At 39.6% G+C, this 17969-nt stretch overlaps 1 protein-coding gene across 2 annotated transcripts in view; it reads left to right on the forward strand.

Moving 5' to 3' along the window:
- The window catches only part of aspg (asparaginase homolog (S. cerevisiae)), a 60027-nt gene that overhangs the window by 12015 nt on the left and 30043 nt on the right, over positions 1-17969 (forward strand). For both annotated transcript variants that reach the window (XM_055640625.1, XM_055640626.1), the window contains exons 5-7: positions 4822-4905; positions 5003-5129; positions 16585-16697. In XM_055640625.1, the coding sequence (XP_055496600.1) occupies positions 4822-4905; positions 5003-5129; positions 16585-16697 (324 nt within the window). The remainder of the gene's footprint in view (positions 1-4821; positions 4906-5002; positions 5130-16584; positions 16698-17969) is intronic.

Genomic DNA, 17969 nt, shown 5'->3' on the forward strand with positions numbered 1-17969 from the left:
GGATTGGGTAATGTTTAAAGAGCAACAGAAGATAACTAAAAAGGCAATACGGGGAGAAAAGATGAGGTACGAAGGTAAGCTAGCCAAGAATATAAAGGAGGATAGTAAAAGCTTATTTAGGTATGTGAAGAGGAAAATATTAGTTAAGACCAAAATTGGACCCTTGAAGACTGAAAAAGGTGAATTTATTATGGGGAACAAGGAAATGGCAGATGAATTGAACAGGTACTTTGGATCCATCTTCACTAAGGAGGACACAAACAATCTTCCTGATGTACTAGTGGCCAGAGGATTTGGGGTGATGGAGGAACTGAAAGAAATCCACATTAGGCAGGAAATGGTGTTGGGTAGACTGATGGGACTGAAGGCTGATAAATCCCTAGGGCCTGATGGTCTGCATCCCAGGGTACTTAAGGAAGTGGCTCTAGAAATCGTGGGCGCATTGGTGATCATTTTCCAATGTTCTATAGATTCAAGATCAGTTCCTGTGGATTGGAGGGCAGCTAATGTTATCCCACTTTTTAAGAAAGGTGGGTGAGAGAAAACAGGGAATTATAGACCAGTTAGCCTGACATTGGTGGTGGGGAAGATGCTGGAGTCAATCATAAAAGATGAAATAGCAGCACTTTGGATAGCAGTAACAGGATCAGTCTGAGTCGGCATGGATTAACGAAGGGGAAATCATGCTTGACTAACCTCCTGTAATTTTTTTGAGGATGTAACTAGGAAAATGGACAAGGGAGAGTCAGTGGATGTAGTGTACCTGAACTTTCAGAAAGCATTTGATAAGGTCCCACATAGGAGATTAGTGGGCAAAATTAAGGCACATGGTATTGGGGGTAGAGTGCTGACATGGATAGAAACTTGGTTGGTAGATAGGAAACTAAGAGTAGGGATCAACGGGTCCCTTTCAGAATGGCAGGCAGTGACTACTGGGGTACCGCAAGGCTCGGTGCTGGGACCACAGCTATTTACAATATATTAATGATTTAGATGAAGTGATTCAAAGTAATATTAGCAAATTTGCAGATTACACAAATGTGGGTGGCAGTGTGAACTGTGAAGAGGATGCTATGAGAATGCAGGGTGACTTGGACAGGTTGGGTGAGCGGGCAGATGCATGGCAGATGCTGTTTAATGTGGATAAACGTGAGGTTATCCACTTTGGTAGCAAAAACAGAAAGGCAGATTATTATCTAAATGGTATCAAGTTGTGAAAAGGGGAAGTACAACAGGATGTGTACCGGGGGCAGGGGAGTGGAAAGAAAGATGCATCGTGTCAATGTCATTGACCCGAGTCGTGTTGCCTTCACTTTTTCTTTCCTTTGCTGTCACTAACCAACAGCGATAGCTCTTAATGATTAACAGCCAGCAATTTTATTTTCTTCATCAAGGTGATTTGGAAGCCATTTGTTAAACTGTTACTACTACCCTGCTTTAGTCAGCACATTGTCAAGAGTCATAAAGCTAAACAGCACGGAAGTAGGCCCTCGGTCCCAACTTACCTAAGCAGACCAAGTTGGCATTCTAGACCAGTCCCATTTATCCACTTGACATCCATATCCTCCAAAACCCTTCCTATCCAGATATTTGTCTAAATCTACTGACGAGAGAGCGTAGGATTTTCCTAGATATTTCCATGGATCTGGTGTAGCCTATTGGTTTAAACATTGTGTTATAACTGTTGTGAAGTATTAATTATCAGAAACGAGAGTTGCAAATGTATAAGGTTTTTGGTTGATCGATACAAGCGTGCAAGCGAGTATCTCGGTCTCTGAAATCACAGAAAACCATGTGGTTAATGAAGATAATTACAAAATGCTGGAGTAACTCTCAGGCAGCATGTTTGGAGGAAATGAATGGGTGACGTTTCAAATCTAGACCCTTCTTCAGACTGAGAGTCAGGGGAGAGGGAAACTTGAAGTATGAAACGGTACCAAACAAAGTCGAGCCGGCACTGTGACCCATCTAAATGGTGTCAAGTTGGGAAAAGGGGAAGTACAACGGGATCTGGGGGTCCTTGTACATCAGTCTATGAAAGTAAGCATGCAGGTACAGCAGGCAGTTAAGAAAGCGAATGGCATGTTGGCCTTTGTAACACGAGGAATCGAATATAGGAGCAAAGAGGTCCTTCTGCAGTTGTACAGAGCCCGAGTGAGACCACACCTGGAGTATTGTGTGCAGTTTTGGTCCCCTAATTTGAGGAAGGACATTCTTGACATTGAGGGAGTGCAGCGTAGGTTTACAAGGTTAATTCCCGGGATGGCGGGACTGTCATGTGCTGAGAGAATGGAGCAGCTGGGCTTGTACACTCTGGAGTTTAGAAGGATGAGAGGGAATCTCATTGAAACACAAGATTGTTAAGGGTTTGGACACGCTAGAGGCAGGAAACATGTTCCCGATGTTGGGGGAGTCCAGAACCAGGGGCCACAGTTTAAGAATAAGGAGTAAGCCATTTAGAACGGAGATGAGGAAACATTTTTTCTCAGAGAGAGTGGTGAGTCTGTGGAATTCTCTGCCTCAGAGGGCGGTGGAGGCAGGTTCTCTGGATGCTTTCAAGAGAGAGCTAGATAGGGCTCTAAAAAATAGCGGAGTCAGGGGATATGGGGAAAAGGCAGGAGCGGGGGTACTGATTGGGGATGATCACATTGAATGGCTGTGCTGGCTCGAAGGGCCGAATGGCCTACTCCTGCGTCTATTGCCTATTGAAAGGTGGAGCCCACAATGTTTCATTGTTGGCTGTGGAAGAGGTGATAACGAAGGGATAAGAACAGTGAAACTAGCAGGACAACAAGGGTGGGGGAGGAACAGGAAGAGAAGGAATGCAAGGGTTATTTGAAATTAGAGAAATCAATATTCATAAAATTTAATAAAATATGATAAATGTTTGAGATAAAAATGTACAATATAATATTACAATATAATGATACGTTAGTTTTGCTAGGACTGCATTCCTGGGAGAGGGGTCCTGATCCATCTACCTCTTGGAGAAGCTTGGATTATCTTAAATCGGACTTTACTGAACTTATCTTGCACTAAACGTTTTTCCCTTTATCCTGTATCTTTACACTGTGGACGGCTCGATTGTAATCATGTATAACCTTTCCGCTGACTGAATTGCATACAATAAAAGCTTTTCAATGTACCTCAGTACATGGCGACCATAAGCTAAGCTGAAAGGTGACCACTTTAATCCACTCCAGTAGCCCTCTATCTTGGTCACCGCACCCTGCCTGTGGCCCTCTATCTTGGTCACAGCACCCTGCCTGTGGTCCAGGAAAGGAGATCTCAGTTCTTTCCTGTCACATCACCAGACCTGTATAAATTATGGCGTCCTATTTTCCCCAATGTCTCACCCATTTGTGATAAATGTCAGTCACAAGAAGCTAACATAGCGCACTCCTGTTTTCTGTATAAAAATTCAAAAATTCTGGAACTAAATATTTGAAACCTTCACAAAATTATTTAAAATAAAACTTGTACCAAAAGCAGAATGGATCATTTTTGGAATATCGGAAGGTAACCCCGAATTAAATGTGTTTCAAAAGAACTTACTTAATTACGGGCTAATAATGGGGGGAAAAAAGCATATTCAAATTTTGGAAAAATGCTCCAATACCAACAATAAAAATGTGGATTTCAAACATGTTCGAAACACTACACTTGGAAGAGATGAGACTCCTCCTAGCAAGCAAAGCAGACCACTTCCAAAAGACGTGGTCTGCATTTACGGAACTATTACAAGCATAAGGTGCAATAATAATTTAAAATATAAATGGTACCAGGATCTGGTAACGGGGGGGTATAAAATAAATTTAAAAAAAACACGGTTGGTATATCCTTTTTTTGCGGAGTTTTGTGTTACAATAGAGCGATTGTTTTTCCTTTTTTTTCTTATCTGCAATATTTATAGATTTGGATTTCATGGCTTGTCAAACACGAGACATTAGTCACTGCGAAGGATTTTATCAATTGCCTTGTGGATGTCCAATGTTTTAGTTAATAGATGAAACAAAACTCTAGCCACTAGATGCTCAAACAGGTATCGGTAGGTCTGGTGCAACTAGAAAAGAGGTGAAAATAACTTACTTTGTCACAGGAGGAAATGGAGGTTTACAAGATTTGTTTATAAAAAAAAAAATAATAATAATTTCCAATAATTTCACACCATTAAATCTGATATTTTCTTAATCTTGGGGGCGGCACCAAGACGCAGCAGTTGGAACTGTTGCCCAGCACAGAGACACTGGTTCGATCCTCACTGCAGGTGCTGTCTGTGTGGAGTTTTATGTTCTCCCTGTGACAGTGTGGGGGTTCCTCCAGGTCCTCCTGCCTCCCTAAGACATGTGGGTTTGTTGATTAATTGGCCTCTATAAATCCTCCCTGATGTTTTGAGAGTGAGAAAGTGGAACAACATATAACTAATGTGAACAGGTGATTGACAGTAGGCGTGGACTCGGTTGGCCGAAAGGTCTGTATCCATGCTGTATCTCTAAACTCTAATGGAAAATATGTATCCAATATGGCACCAAACCCAGTTGATTCTTTGTGTGCTCATCACAGAAGTGGATCTGCAATCTTGCATTACAATCGCTCTACTCTTAAATATCTGCTCCAACAGCAACCTGTACACTGTGGATGGCTCGATTGTAATCATGCATAGTCTTTATGCTGACTGGTTAATACGGAACAAAAGCTTTTCTCTGCACCTCAGCACGTGACAATAAACTAAACTAAATTCTAATTGAAAACTTGTTACTTTTTTTTTTTTTAATGTGGTTTCTGCTTTTCAAATTTCTCTTTGCCATTACCTCTTCTTAGGTGCCGATCTATGAGATGAGAAATGATGGTCATGATAACTTACTTGGGGCATTGCTAATTGCTGGTCATTTTGTAATCCCAGAGGTAAGCACCCAGCAGTCTGATCAATTTAATAACTTGGGATTCCAGTATGTTACCCTTCAGTTCCTTTACTGATATTATTTTGTATCAAATTATTTAGGTTTGTCTCTATTTTCAACACAAGTTATACAGAGGAAATCGATCAACCAAAATAGATGCTGCAAGCTTTGTTGCGTTCTCTTCACCAAACCTGCAGCCACTTGTCAATGCAGAAGTGGAAATTAAAGGTAAGCATGATTATATAGCTTGATTATCTTACATATTTGAGTATTTTCCATACAATTATCTTATAAAGGTTAATTCACATATCTTGGACATGATCTCGTCAGAATTTTCTTTAAAATCTGGAACAAAAATAGCAAATCTTTGTGCGTATTTTTGAATAGAATCCCTTCTATTTTATAGACTAGCTGATGCAGATAAACATAATATGCTGGAGTAAATTAACAAACATCTGCCATAATTCAGCAACTCTCAGAAATAATCCTGCATTGACAGAAGAGCCAAATAACACATGCATTCATTGTACAGATAAATTTATTTTAATTGAAGTGCTCAGTAATGATATTACTTTTTAATTTGAAAATTAAAAAAATCACCAATTGGACTTGCATGACGAGTAATTATTGCATTGAGCCATTTAGGTTATATCGTAAAGTGATTACATGATACAAAGCTGATGATGTTAATTTAAGAGTTATAACCATATAACAATTACAGCACGGAAACAGGCCATCTCGGCCCTACAAGTCCATGGCGAACAAATTTTTTTCCCCTTAGTCCCACCTGCCTGCACCGATCAGAACCCTCCATTCCCTTCTCATCCATATGCCTATCCAATTTATTTTTAAATGATACCAATGTTTATATTTGCTTTTTTTTTTTCCACAACCGCCACCACTCTTGCGTAAAGAAGTTTCATATTACCCCTAAGCTTCTGTCCCTTAATTCTGAAGTCATGTCCTCTTGTTTGAATCTTCCCTATTCTCAAAGGGAAAAGCTTGTCCACATCAACTCTGTCTATCCCTCTCATCATTTTAAAGACCTCTCTCAGGTCCCCCCTTAACCTTCTGCGCTCCAGAGAATAAAGACCTAACTTATTCAACCTATCTCTGTAACTTAGTTGTTGAAACCCAGGCAACATTCTAGTAAATCTCCTCTGTACTCTCTCTATTTTGTTGACATCCTTCCTATAATTTGGCGACCAAAATTGTACACCATACTCCAGATTTGGCCTCACCAATGCCTTGTACAATTTTAACATTACATCCCAGCTTCTATACTCAATGCTCTGATTTATAAAGGCTAGCATACCAAAAGCTTTCTTTACCACCCTATCCATATGAGATTCCACCTTCAAGGAACTATGCACGGTTATACCCAGATCCCTCTGTTCAACTGTATTCTTCAATTCCCTACCATTTACCATGTACGTCCTATTTTGATTTGTCCTGCCCAGGTGTAGCACCTCACATTTATCAGCATTAAACTCCATCTGCCATCTTTCAGCCCATTTTTCCAAATGGCCTAAATCACTCTGTAGACTTTGGAAATCCTCTTCATTATCCACAACACCCCTATCTTGGTATCATCTGCATACTTACTAATCCAATTTACCACACCTTCATCCAGATCATTGATGTACATGACAAACAACAAAGGACCCAACACAGATCCCTGAGGCACCCCACTAGTCACCTGCCTCCAACCCGATAAACAGCCATCCACCATTACCCTCTGGCTTCTCCCATTCAGCCACTGTTGAATCCATCTTGCTATTCCTGCATTTATACCCAACAGTTGAACCTTCTTAACCAACCTTCCATGAGGAACCTTGTCAAAGGCCTTACTAAAGTCCATATAGACAACATCCACTGCTTTACCCTCGTCAATTTCCCTAGTAACCTCTTCAAAAAATTCAAGAAGATTAGTCAAATCTTCTTGAAGTTTTGTTCAAAATTTCCGCCATCCATTTTCCCTCTTCAGGGCCAAACCTCTCTTCCCGATCAGATTTCTCCTGATCTCCTTCATTACTCATCTGGAGTTTTGTGCTGTTTATATTTGCTTTTTTTTTTTACACAACGACATTTGGGAGAAGTTATTTAGCTGTGGAATGCACCTGGCAGTCAGGTAGAGGTAAATCATGTACATATTGTAGGATTTTGTTTTCTGTTTGGTTTGGAGTATAAAAGCTGATTAATTGGTAAGATATAAAGTGTTCATTGAATTTAACTTATGGCAGCATAGCTGGTAGAGCCGTTGTCTCACAGCACCTTGGACCAGGTTAATCCCGACCTCGGGTGATGTCTGTGCGGAGTTTGCAGTGACCGCGCGGGTTTCCTCCAGGAAGCTCTGGTTCCTCCTACACTCCAAAGAGGTGCAGGTTTGTAGGTCTGAAGAAGGGTTTCGGCCCAAAACATTGCCTATTTCCTTCGCTCCATAGATGCTGCTGCACCCGCTGAGTTTCTCCAGCATTTTTGTGTACCTTCGATTTTCCAGCATCTGCAGTTCCTTCTTAAACAGGTTTGTAGGTAAATTGATATCTGTAAATTGCCCCATGTGTGTTGGGAGTGGATGTGAAAGTGAAAACATAGAACCAATGGGAAGGTTTCTAGATGGTTTGTGTTAACTTGGGTATGGGTATGTTTCCATGCTGCATCTCAAAACAAAACTAAATATAAAGAGTGTAGGAAGGAACTACAGATGCTGGTTTAAAGGATAGAGACAAAATGCTGAGGTAACTCAGTGGGACAGGCAACATTTTAGAAGGATGAGAGGGGATCTATAGAAACATATAAAATTCTAAAGGGATTTGACAGGCAAGATGCAGGAAAGATGTTCCCGATAATAGTACAAAAAAGAATGTCTGTAGTCCAAACATACAATCTGTAGAAGATTTTAGTTGCTGAGGATTTGTGCATAGTATTCAAGAACCTGATGGTGTTTGGGCAGAGGATGTTCTTGAACTTAGTGGTCACAGTTTTCAGGCTCCCATACCTGATGGTAGGAGCGAAATGAGAGCATGGACAGGGCAGTATGGTACTTTGAAATTGGCTGCCTATTGGAGGCAGGTTCACCTGTGGATAGATCCCTTCAGGGGTGGGGAGGTCAGTACCTGTGATGGACCGGGCAGTGTCCACTACTCTCAGTAGTCTCCTCCTTAACTGGGCATGTGAGTTGCCGAACTAGGCCGCGATGCATTCTGTCATGCCCTTGCTGCTAAACTGGCTTTGCTATTTTCGGCCCGAAACATAGCCTATTTCCTTCGCACCATAGATGCTGCTGCACCCGCTGAGTTTCTCCAGCATTTTTGTGTACCTTCGATTTTCCAGCATCTGCAGTTCCTTCTTAAACACTTTGCCTTTTAGTGGTTTGGAGTCTTTAAAGATCTGCAAAAGTTCACAAACTAAACAAAAAGAAACTATTAATGGCACAGAGATCTTAAACTGATATCCTGAAGTGGTTATTGAAACAGAATTTCAGCTGTCAATTTATTTCCCAAAACATGACTTGGATAGCACACACACGTCTGAAGAGGGTCTCTACCCAAAACATTACCCCTTTCTTTTCTCCAGAGATGCCGCCTGCCCTGCTGAGTCACTTCAGCATTTTGCATTGTAATTGTGAGTATGCTCTGCATTGGGTTTGCCTGGAGTTTGCAGTTTTTTGCTATTGGAGATAATTATCATGCAGCAGTTAATTAGCATTCACAGCAGTATTGCACAAAACGGGCCCTTCGGTCCATAATGTTTGTGCTGCACATAAAACAGAACAACACACGAGCAGGCCCATTGGCCCATAATGTCTGTACCAAACATGATGCCAAGACCAACACTTATCTGCTTGCACATGATCCATGCCCATCCATTCCCTGCATATCCACGTCCCTATCCAAACACCTCTTAAATTCCACTATCGTATCTGCCTCCGCCACCACTACCCTTGGCAGCCAACACTCTCTGTGTAAAAACAAAAACTTGACACTAATTGTTAGTGGTAGCATGCACTGTTAAATTCAGAAATTGGTAAGTTGCAATCCAAGTTGTCCATTCCTCAAACTTGTAGTCTGGCTAGATTTAGCAAAAGCCTTGACATTGAAATACATGCAAGAGTGTGATGCTGTGGCATGTATTGGATTGAAACCTAATTAATTGAAAAGTTTGGACATAAGTTATCAATGACTAGGTATATACTTACTGTCAAATATTATTCCGGGCCATGAAAATTAACCGTACAGTATTACTCTTCACATTTTAATTATTATTGGCAACTTCGGGGAAAATGAAACTTCATCTTACTTTCTGTTTCTCTTCTCTCTCGTTTCACTTTCGGCAAATGATTCCGTATTAGGGTTAGCTATTTTCAGTTCCACTTTCTATTAATGTCTCTTAAGGATTTCTGAAAGCTTTATACATATGCTTTTAAAGAACAGACACTACCAGAAACATTAGCGGAATCAACTATCACACTTATACTTAAAAAAGATAAAGACCTAGAAGACCCTGGTTCATACAGAGCTATCGCATTGTTAAATGCAGATCAGAAAATGCTAGCGAAAACTCTAGCAAGAAGATTAAGCAAATATCTTAGTAAATTAACAAATACGGATCAAACTAGGTTTATACTCAAGAGACACTCATTCAATAATTTGAGACGTCTTTTCAACATAATGCATTCACATAAAATTGAAGAAGAAGATTTATCAATTATTTCATTGGATGCAGAAAAAGTATTCGACCAAGTAGAATGGGAATACCTCTTCAAAGTATTGCAAAAAATTCAAATAGGAGAGAATTTTATTTCATGGGTAAAATTAATATATGACAAGCTGACTGCTAGAACATTAACCAATAACGTATTATCTCTGAAATTTCAACTATCCAGGGGCAATAGACAGGGTTGTGCATTATCACCCCTGCTATTTGCTCTTGCGATAGAACCCTTAGCAGAAAGTATAAGAATACATCTGAATATTCATGGTTATAACACTAAACACTCTAAAAATAAAATATCACTATATGCAGATGACTATTATACATTACGAAATCGCAAGTTAGCATACCAAACATATTAAATTTAATAGAGGAATTCGATTCCTTCTCAGGATATAGAATAAACTGAAACAAAAGTGAAATCATGGCGATAAAACCTCAAGAGTTGACACATCTTTTAAAATTCCCCTTTAGAATTGCTACAGAGAAATTTAAATATCTGGGTATCCAAATTACCAGAAAATACAGCTCTTTATTTAATGCAAACTACATGCCTCTACTTACTAAACTACATGCCTTGACTCAATTTTGGAAAACACTTCCAATGTCTTTAATAAGCAGAATAAATGCCATAAAAAATGATTTATCTCCCACAAATTCATTACTTATTTTAATCAATACCAATATACCTACCTAAAAACTTTTTCAAAAAACTTGACTCCCACATCACAAATTTTATTTGGGACTATAAATCCCATAGAATCCACAGACGACACTTATGTAAACCCAAAGAATTTGGTGGACTGACACTCCCCAATTTCTTGTATTATTACTGGGCAGTAAATATTAAAAATGTAATTTACTGGTTGAACAACTCAGCCCAACAGGTAGACTGGATAGTAATGGAGAGAGAGGATTGTTTCCCTTTTAACATAGGAGCGATCCTTCTCTCCCCAATAAAATTGAAGAATACAATATACAAGAAAAATCCAATTATCCATAGTAGATTACGAATTTGGAGACAAGTAAAATTTACTCTTAAATTAAGAAACCTATCTCTTCTCTCTCCTAGAGCTAATAATCTGTCGTTTAAACCATCTATTATCGATAAAATGTTTACTCACTGGGAAAGACTAGGAATTAAAACGTTTGGAGATATGTATAAAATGGGAAACCTTTTATCATTTCAAAAATTACAACTCGAATACAATTTGAAAGGTAATCAATATTTTAGATACCTTCAAATTCGAGATTATTTGAAAAAACATACACAAGACTACCAAACTCTGACGTCAGATATATTAGATGAAGGCGTGAACAGAAAGGCTGAATCAAATGATATCATACTTGTATAATAGCATTCTAAATATAGAGATACCATCGTCAGATGCAATTAGAAGAGAGTGGGACCAGGAACTAACTATAAAAATCCCTAAAGACAGATGGGATCTTCTATATGTACATCTTCTATATGTACATAACTGCTCGATTCATGTAAGACCTATCCTAATCCAATTTAAAATATTACCTGGACTATATTACTCGAAAACCAAACTAAATAAAATTTTTCCAAATGTTTCCCCCTCATCTGTGATAAATGTTTATCTCAAGAACCAACAACTATAGCACACTCCTTTGTCTCCTGCATAAAACTCCATAAATTTTGGAAAGAAATCTTTGAAATCTTCACAAAACCATTTAAAATAAAATTGGACCCCAACATAGAATTGATTATTTTCAGAACAACAGAAGCTTGCTCCGAACTAACTTCATTTCAAAGACGTTTCCTTAACTACGGCTTGATAATGGCAAAAAAACGTATACTCAAATTTTGGAAAAATGCATCCACCCCAACGCTAAAAATGTGGATCGCAAGCATGTCTGAGATGCTACATCTTGAAGATATGAGATTTGTCCTAGAAGGAAAATCAGAGCAATTCTTAAAGATATGGTCTCCTTTCATCCATATATCCCTTTTCTGTTTTTCCGTTCTTTCTTTATTTCCTTTTATTTTCCTTTACAACTCTATGGGGTTTCTTCTCTCTATTCTTCTACAAACTACACATCACTATTTCCCTTACTCTTTTCTTTACTCTCTTTTTCTTTCTTTTGTGACTTTTCTATTGATAAAATTAAAACAAGAAGTTGTACACAAAATGTATTATGTCTTATGCCACGGTTTATACTACTGTACATTGCTTCTAATACAAATACAAATAAAAATAAAATAAAAAAATCAAAAATTGGTAAGTTGCAATCCAAGTTGTCCATTCCACAAAATTGTAGTCTGGTTAGATTTAGCAAAAGCCTTGACATTGAAATACATGGAAGAGTGTGATGCTGTGGCACGTATTGGATTGAAACTTATTAATTGTGTCAAATGAAATGTTTGGACATAACTTATCAATGACTAGGTATATAATTACTGTCAAATATTATTCCTGGTCATGAAAATTAACCTTAAAGTAAAGTATTACTCTACTCCTTCACATTTTAATTATTATTGGCAACTTTGGGGAAAATGAAACACTTAATCTTATTTTCTCTCTCTCTTCTCTCTCCATATAACCATATAACAATTACAGCACGGAAACAGGCTATCTCGACCCTTCTAGTCCGTGCCGAACACGTATTCTCCCCTAGTCCCATATACCTGCGCTCAGACCATAACCCTCCATTCCTTTCTCGTCCATATAACTATCCAATTTATTTTTAAATGATAAAAACGAACCTGCCTCCACCACCTTCATTGGAAGCTCATTCCACACAGCCACCACTCTCTGAGTAAAGAAGTTCCCCCTCATGTTACCCCTAAACTTCTGTCCCTTAATTCTCAAGTCATGTCCCCTTGTTTGCATCTTCCCTCCTCTCAGTGGGAAAAGCTTATCCACGTCAACTCTGTCTATCCCTCTTATCATTTTAAAAACCTCTATCAAGTCCCCGTTTAACCTTCTGCGCTCCAAAGAATAAAGCCCTAACTTGTTCAACCTTTCTCTGTAACTTAGTTGCTGAAACCCAGGCAACATTCTAGTAAATCTCCTCTGTACTCTCTCTATTTTGTTGACATCCTTCCTATAATTAAGCGGTGCAGTCACGATAGGGCAAAAATGGCCTACCAATGCCTTGTACAATTTTAACTGCACCTAACTTCTTACTATGCTCTGATTTCTATGTCCCCTTTCTTTACCACCTTCTGCGCTCCAAAGAAGTTAAAGCCCTCAACTTGTCAATTCCCTACCATTTCTCTGCCCTATTTTATTTGCTGAAGCACCCAGGCAACATTCTAGTAATCTTTCAGTCCACCTCTGTATCTCTCTCTCTACTTCATTTGTTGACATCCTTACTATAATTTACCACACCATCATCCAAAATTGTACAAACCATACTCCAAAGATCCTGGCCTCACTCATTGTCCTTGTCCAATTTTACACATTACATCCCCATTACTTCTGGCATCTCCCTCAATGAAACTGAATTTATAAAGGCCAGCACACCATCGAGCCCGCACCGCCATTCTTTCTTTACCACCCTATCTACAGGGAACTGTGCACAGTTATAGACACCCAGATCCCTCTGTTCAACTGTATTCTTCAATTCCCTACCATTTACCACGTCCAATTTTGATTTGTCCTGACCAAGATGTAGCACCTCGACACTTATCAGCATCAAACAGCACTATCTGCCATCTTTCAGTGCCCACTCCCCGTTCCAATCCCCTGGCAGCTAAAAAAAATCTCTCTGTAGACTTTGAAAATCTACTCCCTCATTATCCACAACCCCTCCTATCTCAGGTATCATCTGCATATGTCCCCTTACTAATCCCCATCATTATCCCACACCATCATCAAGGCCCTCAGATCATGTTTTGAGATGTACATGACAAACTCCAACAGTTGATCCAGCCAACACAGATCCTCATGTGGCATCCCCTCACTAGTAAACTGGCACTGCCTCCAGGGCTAGTACATCCTTTCTTAAGTATGGACCCCAGAACTGTACACAGTATTCCAAATGTGGTCTCACTAATACTGTGTACAGCTGCAGCAAGACCTCCGTGTTTTTATACTCCAATTCAGCCACTGTTGAATCCACCTTGCTACTCCACCATTAATACCCAACCATTGAACCTTCTTAACCAACCTTCCATGGGAACCTTGTCAAAGGCCTTACTGAAGTCCATATATACAACATCCACTGCTTTACCCTCATCAATTTTCCGAGTAACCTCTTCAAAAAATTCTAGAAGATTAGTCAAACATGACCTTCCAGGCACAAATCCATGTTGACTGTTCCTAATCAGACCCTGTTTACCCAGATGCTTATATATATTATCTCTAAGTATCCTTTCCATTAATTTGCCCACCACTGACGTCAAACTAACAGGTCTATAATTGCTAGGTTTACTCTTGGACCCCTTTTTAAACAATGGAACAACATGCGCAGTACGCCAATCCTCCGGCACTATTTCCATTTCTAATGACATTTGAAATATTTCTGTCATAGCCCCTGCTATTTCTACACTAACTTCCCTCAATGTCCTAGGGAATATCCTGTCCGGACCTGGAGACTTATCCACTTTTATATTTCTCAAAAGTGTCAGTACTTCTTTGAATCTCATAGTTTCCATAGCTGCTCTACTTGTTTCCCTTACCTCACATAATTCAATATCCTTCTCCTTGGTGAATACCGAAGAAAATAAATTGTTCAATATCTCCCCCATCTCTTTTGGCTCTGCAGATAGCTGTCCACTCTGACTCTCTAATGGACCAATTTTATCCCTCGTTATCCTTTTGCTATTAATATAGCTGTAGAAACCCTTTGGATTTACTTTCACCTTACTTGCCAAAGCAACCTCATATCTTCTTTTAGCTTTTCTAATTTCTTTCTTGAGATTCTTTTTACATTCTTTATACTCCTCAAGCACCTCATTTACTCCATGCTGCCTATAATTATTATTGTAGATCTCCTTTTTTTTCCGAACCGTGTCCAATTTCCCTTGAAAACCATGGCTCTTTCCTATTTTTACTATTTCCTTTCAACCGAACAGGGACATAAAGATTCTGTACTCTTAAAATTTCACCTTTAAATGTACTTTATTTCTCTTCCACATCTTTCCCGTAAAACAAAGTCCCAATTTACTCCTTTTAAATCCTTTCGCATCTCCTCAAAGTTAGCCTTTCTCCAATCAAAAATCTCAACCCTAGGTCCAGTTCTGCCCCTCTCCATAATTATATTGAAACTAATGGTATTGTGATCGCTGGTCCCGAACTGTTCCCCAACTCTGCCACCTGACCCGTCTCATTTCCTAACAGGAGGTCCAGCACCGCCCCTTCTCTAGTAGGTACTTCTATGTATTGCTGCAAAAAACTATCCTGCACACATTTTACAAACTCCAACCCATCCAGCCCATTTACAGAATGTGTTTCCCAGTCTATGTGTGGAAATTGAAATCTCCCACAATCACTACCTTGTGCTTACTACTAATATCTGAAATCTCATTACATATTTGCTCTTCCAATTCTCGCTCCCCATTTGGCGGTCTATAATACACCCCTATAAGTGTTGCTAACCCTTTCCCATTTCTCAGTTCCACCCAAATAGCCTCCCTAGACGAGCCCTCTAATCTATTTGCCTAATCTCGTTTCACATTCGGCAAATGATTCAGTATTGGGTTAGCTATTTTAAGTTCCACTTTCTATTTGAGTCTCTGATGTCTCATAAGGATTTCTGAAATGATTCAGCAAACAAACACGACAGCTTAATGTGCCATATTCACTTCTCATCTCGGGTATAAGGTGCTGCGCCATCAGCTTCAGTAAGTTTCATTGCAAAAGCCAACACAAAGTCTATGGGCAAATCGGTGTGTGATCAATGCTTTGAGCCATTCATTTGTGGCTAAACAATTCCACTGGAACACAAAATAATAGAGAGTGGTGGGCACTACCCAGTCCATCATGGCCATAACCATCTCCACCATTGAAAACATCTACATGAAGCACGGCCTCAAGAAGGGGGCCTACATCAACAAGGGTTCCCAACATCCAGGTTATACCCTCTTTTCCAATCTGCTATTGGACAGGGGTACGGAAGTCTGATGTCCCCACTGCCAGGTTCAGAAACAGCTACTTTCCTGCAACCTCAGATTCTTGAACTGACCCTCTCAATTCAACTTGATCAATCCTATATCCATCTTGATAATGGAACACCATACTTGGGGGGCGGTTATTAATGCAATGTGTAACATCCTTCTATTGCATTTGTTTCTCTGCCAAGTATTTCTTGGCTATGTGGAAAAGCCCTTTCTCTATTGTTCAGTAATGACATTCCTTTACCTCAAGCTCAGAAGAATTCTCGGGGTTTGTGTTATTCATTTTGAGCACCATCAATTTCCTTTTTGAAATAGTTGTCATGGTTTCCATTCATTAGGAATTTGATTTTATCTACTCAAACACAAAATATTTTTGACATTTTCAGCCAACTTTAATCCCTTTGGTTTGGGCTGACGTGAAAGTGAAGAGCCAAAGAAGGAAAGATCGACCTATTGAACTATTCCATTTTGATATTTTCAATTTTTCTTTTTTCATTTAGTTTAGAGATACAGCATGGCAACATGCCCTTTGGCCCAGTAAGTCCATAACCACCAACCTTCACCCCGTACACTAGTTCTATCCTACACACTAGAGACAATTTACAGAGGCCAATTAACCTACAAACCTGTACGTCTTTGGGATGTGGGAGGAAACAGAGGGCACCCGGAGAAAGCCGACAGTCACGGGGAGAATGTACAAACTCTTTATTGACAGTTCCCATAGTCACGATTGAACTGGGGTCTCTGGCGCTGTAAGGCAGCAACTCTACTGCTGCACAACCGTGCTGCCTAAAATGTTTTACTTGCTATGCTCTGTTTGCCAAATAGAATTGATTCCGTTTTTGTTAAACTGCAATGAAGTTGCATTTATTTTTTCCATAGTCAATTGGGATGCTATCTGGAGACCAACAACAACAAAGAAGTTTAGAGTACACACCAATATGAATCGGAATGTAGGATTGTTAAGACTGTTTCCAGGAATCACTGCTGCCACGGTAACAGTCATTTTCTGGATTAATGTTGTTAAAGATTTCCTGATGGTCAAAGGGGTGATGATGGAGTTCTAGGAAATGTTAAATATTGCTTGGAGAAAACATAACAAGAAGTGAGAAATACCAGCTACTTAATACCAGTCAATGTTATTTCTCTCCTGCCCCAGTCCAACTTCCTGGAAAAATTATTTGTTTATAGTTTAATCTTAAAGTTTTCAACTCCCGAATGGGCACATGTGATTGGTTTGGTTGTTCCTCATTAGCAGCAAGGTCTTTACACTTTAGAGATACAGCGTGAAAACAGGCTCTTCAGCCCACCATCCATGCCAACTCGCTATCACCCCATACACTAGCACTATCCTACACAGTAGAGACAATTTACAATTTACAGAAGCCAATTAACATACTAACCAGCACATCTTCTTGGGAGGAAACTAGAGCACCCGGAGAAAACCCATGCGGTCACAGGGAGAATGTGAAAACTCTGCACAGACAGCACCCGCAATATGATTACATTCGGGTCTCTGGCACTGTAAGGCCGCAATTCTACGTCTCCACCACTGTGCCGCTCTATAGCTGGTTTTCCAATCATTTAAATGATCCCATAATAGGGAGCTCAATTGAGGTCAGAGCAGGTGGCCTAGAGCACCTTCCAATGAGAGGCGTGGGACCTTCCAATGAGAGGCGTGGGTCCCAATCCACTATGTGTCAGATAGTAAAGCAGGGATTCTTTATATTAAAAAATATGGGCTTCTCCAAGTATTAGTTTGTCATCCAATTTTCATTTACACCAATTTGGAGATATATTTTCTCCAAATTATACCCTGGTTATAGGAAAGAACATTTGAATGATTGTTATGCAGATTATGAATTTTCCTCAATGTTACCTTACATGTGTAAGTTAAGCCATAGGAGCAGAATTAGGCCATTCAATCCATTGAGTCTACTCCGTCATTTGTTCATGACTGGTCTATTTTCCCCTCTCAACCCCATTCTCCTGCCTTCTCCCTGTAACATTTGATGCCTTAAAAACTTTGCTCTTGTCAGGTTTTGCCCTATCTTGGGTTGGGCACTGTGTTGTGTTGAGCAATGGATCCATCCAGATCAGCCAGCTTTCCATTCATCTAGTGTCTGGTCAATGCTGCTTGAGAGTATTCTTTCCAATCCTACTCATCATGATTAAGGATTACATTGAGCGTGACCGTGTGGATATCTTCTTGGAAGCAGTTTCTAGACTATTGACTGTCATCCAATTTTCATTTACACCAATTTGGA

This window comes from Leucoraja erinacea, chromosome 9, assembly GCF_028641065.1.
Source record: "Leucoraja erinacea ecotype New England chromosome 9, Leri_hhj_1, whole genome shotgun sequence".
NCBI classification, from domain to species: domain Eukaryota; kingdom Metazoa; phylum Chordata; class Chondrichthyes; order Rajiformes; family Rajidae; genus Leucoraja; species Leucoraja erinaceus.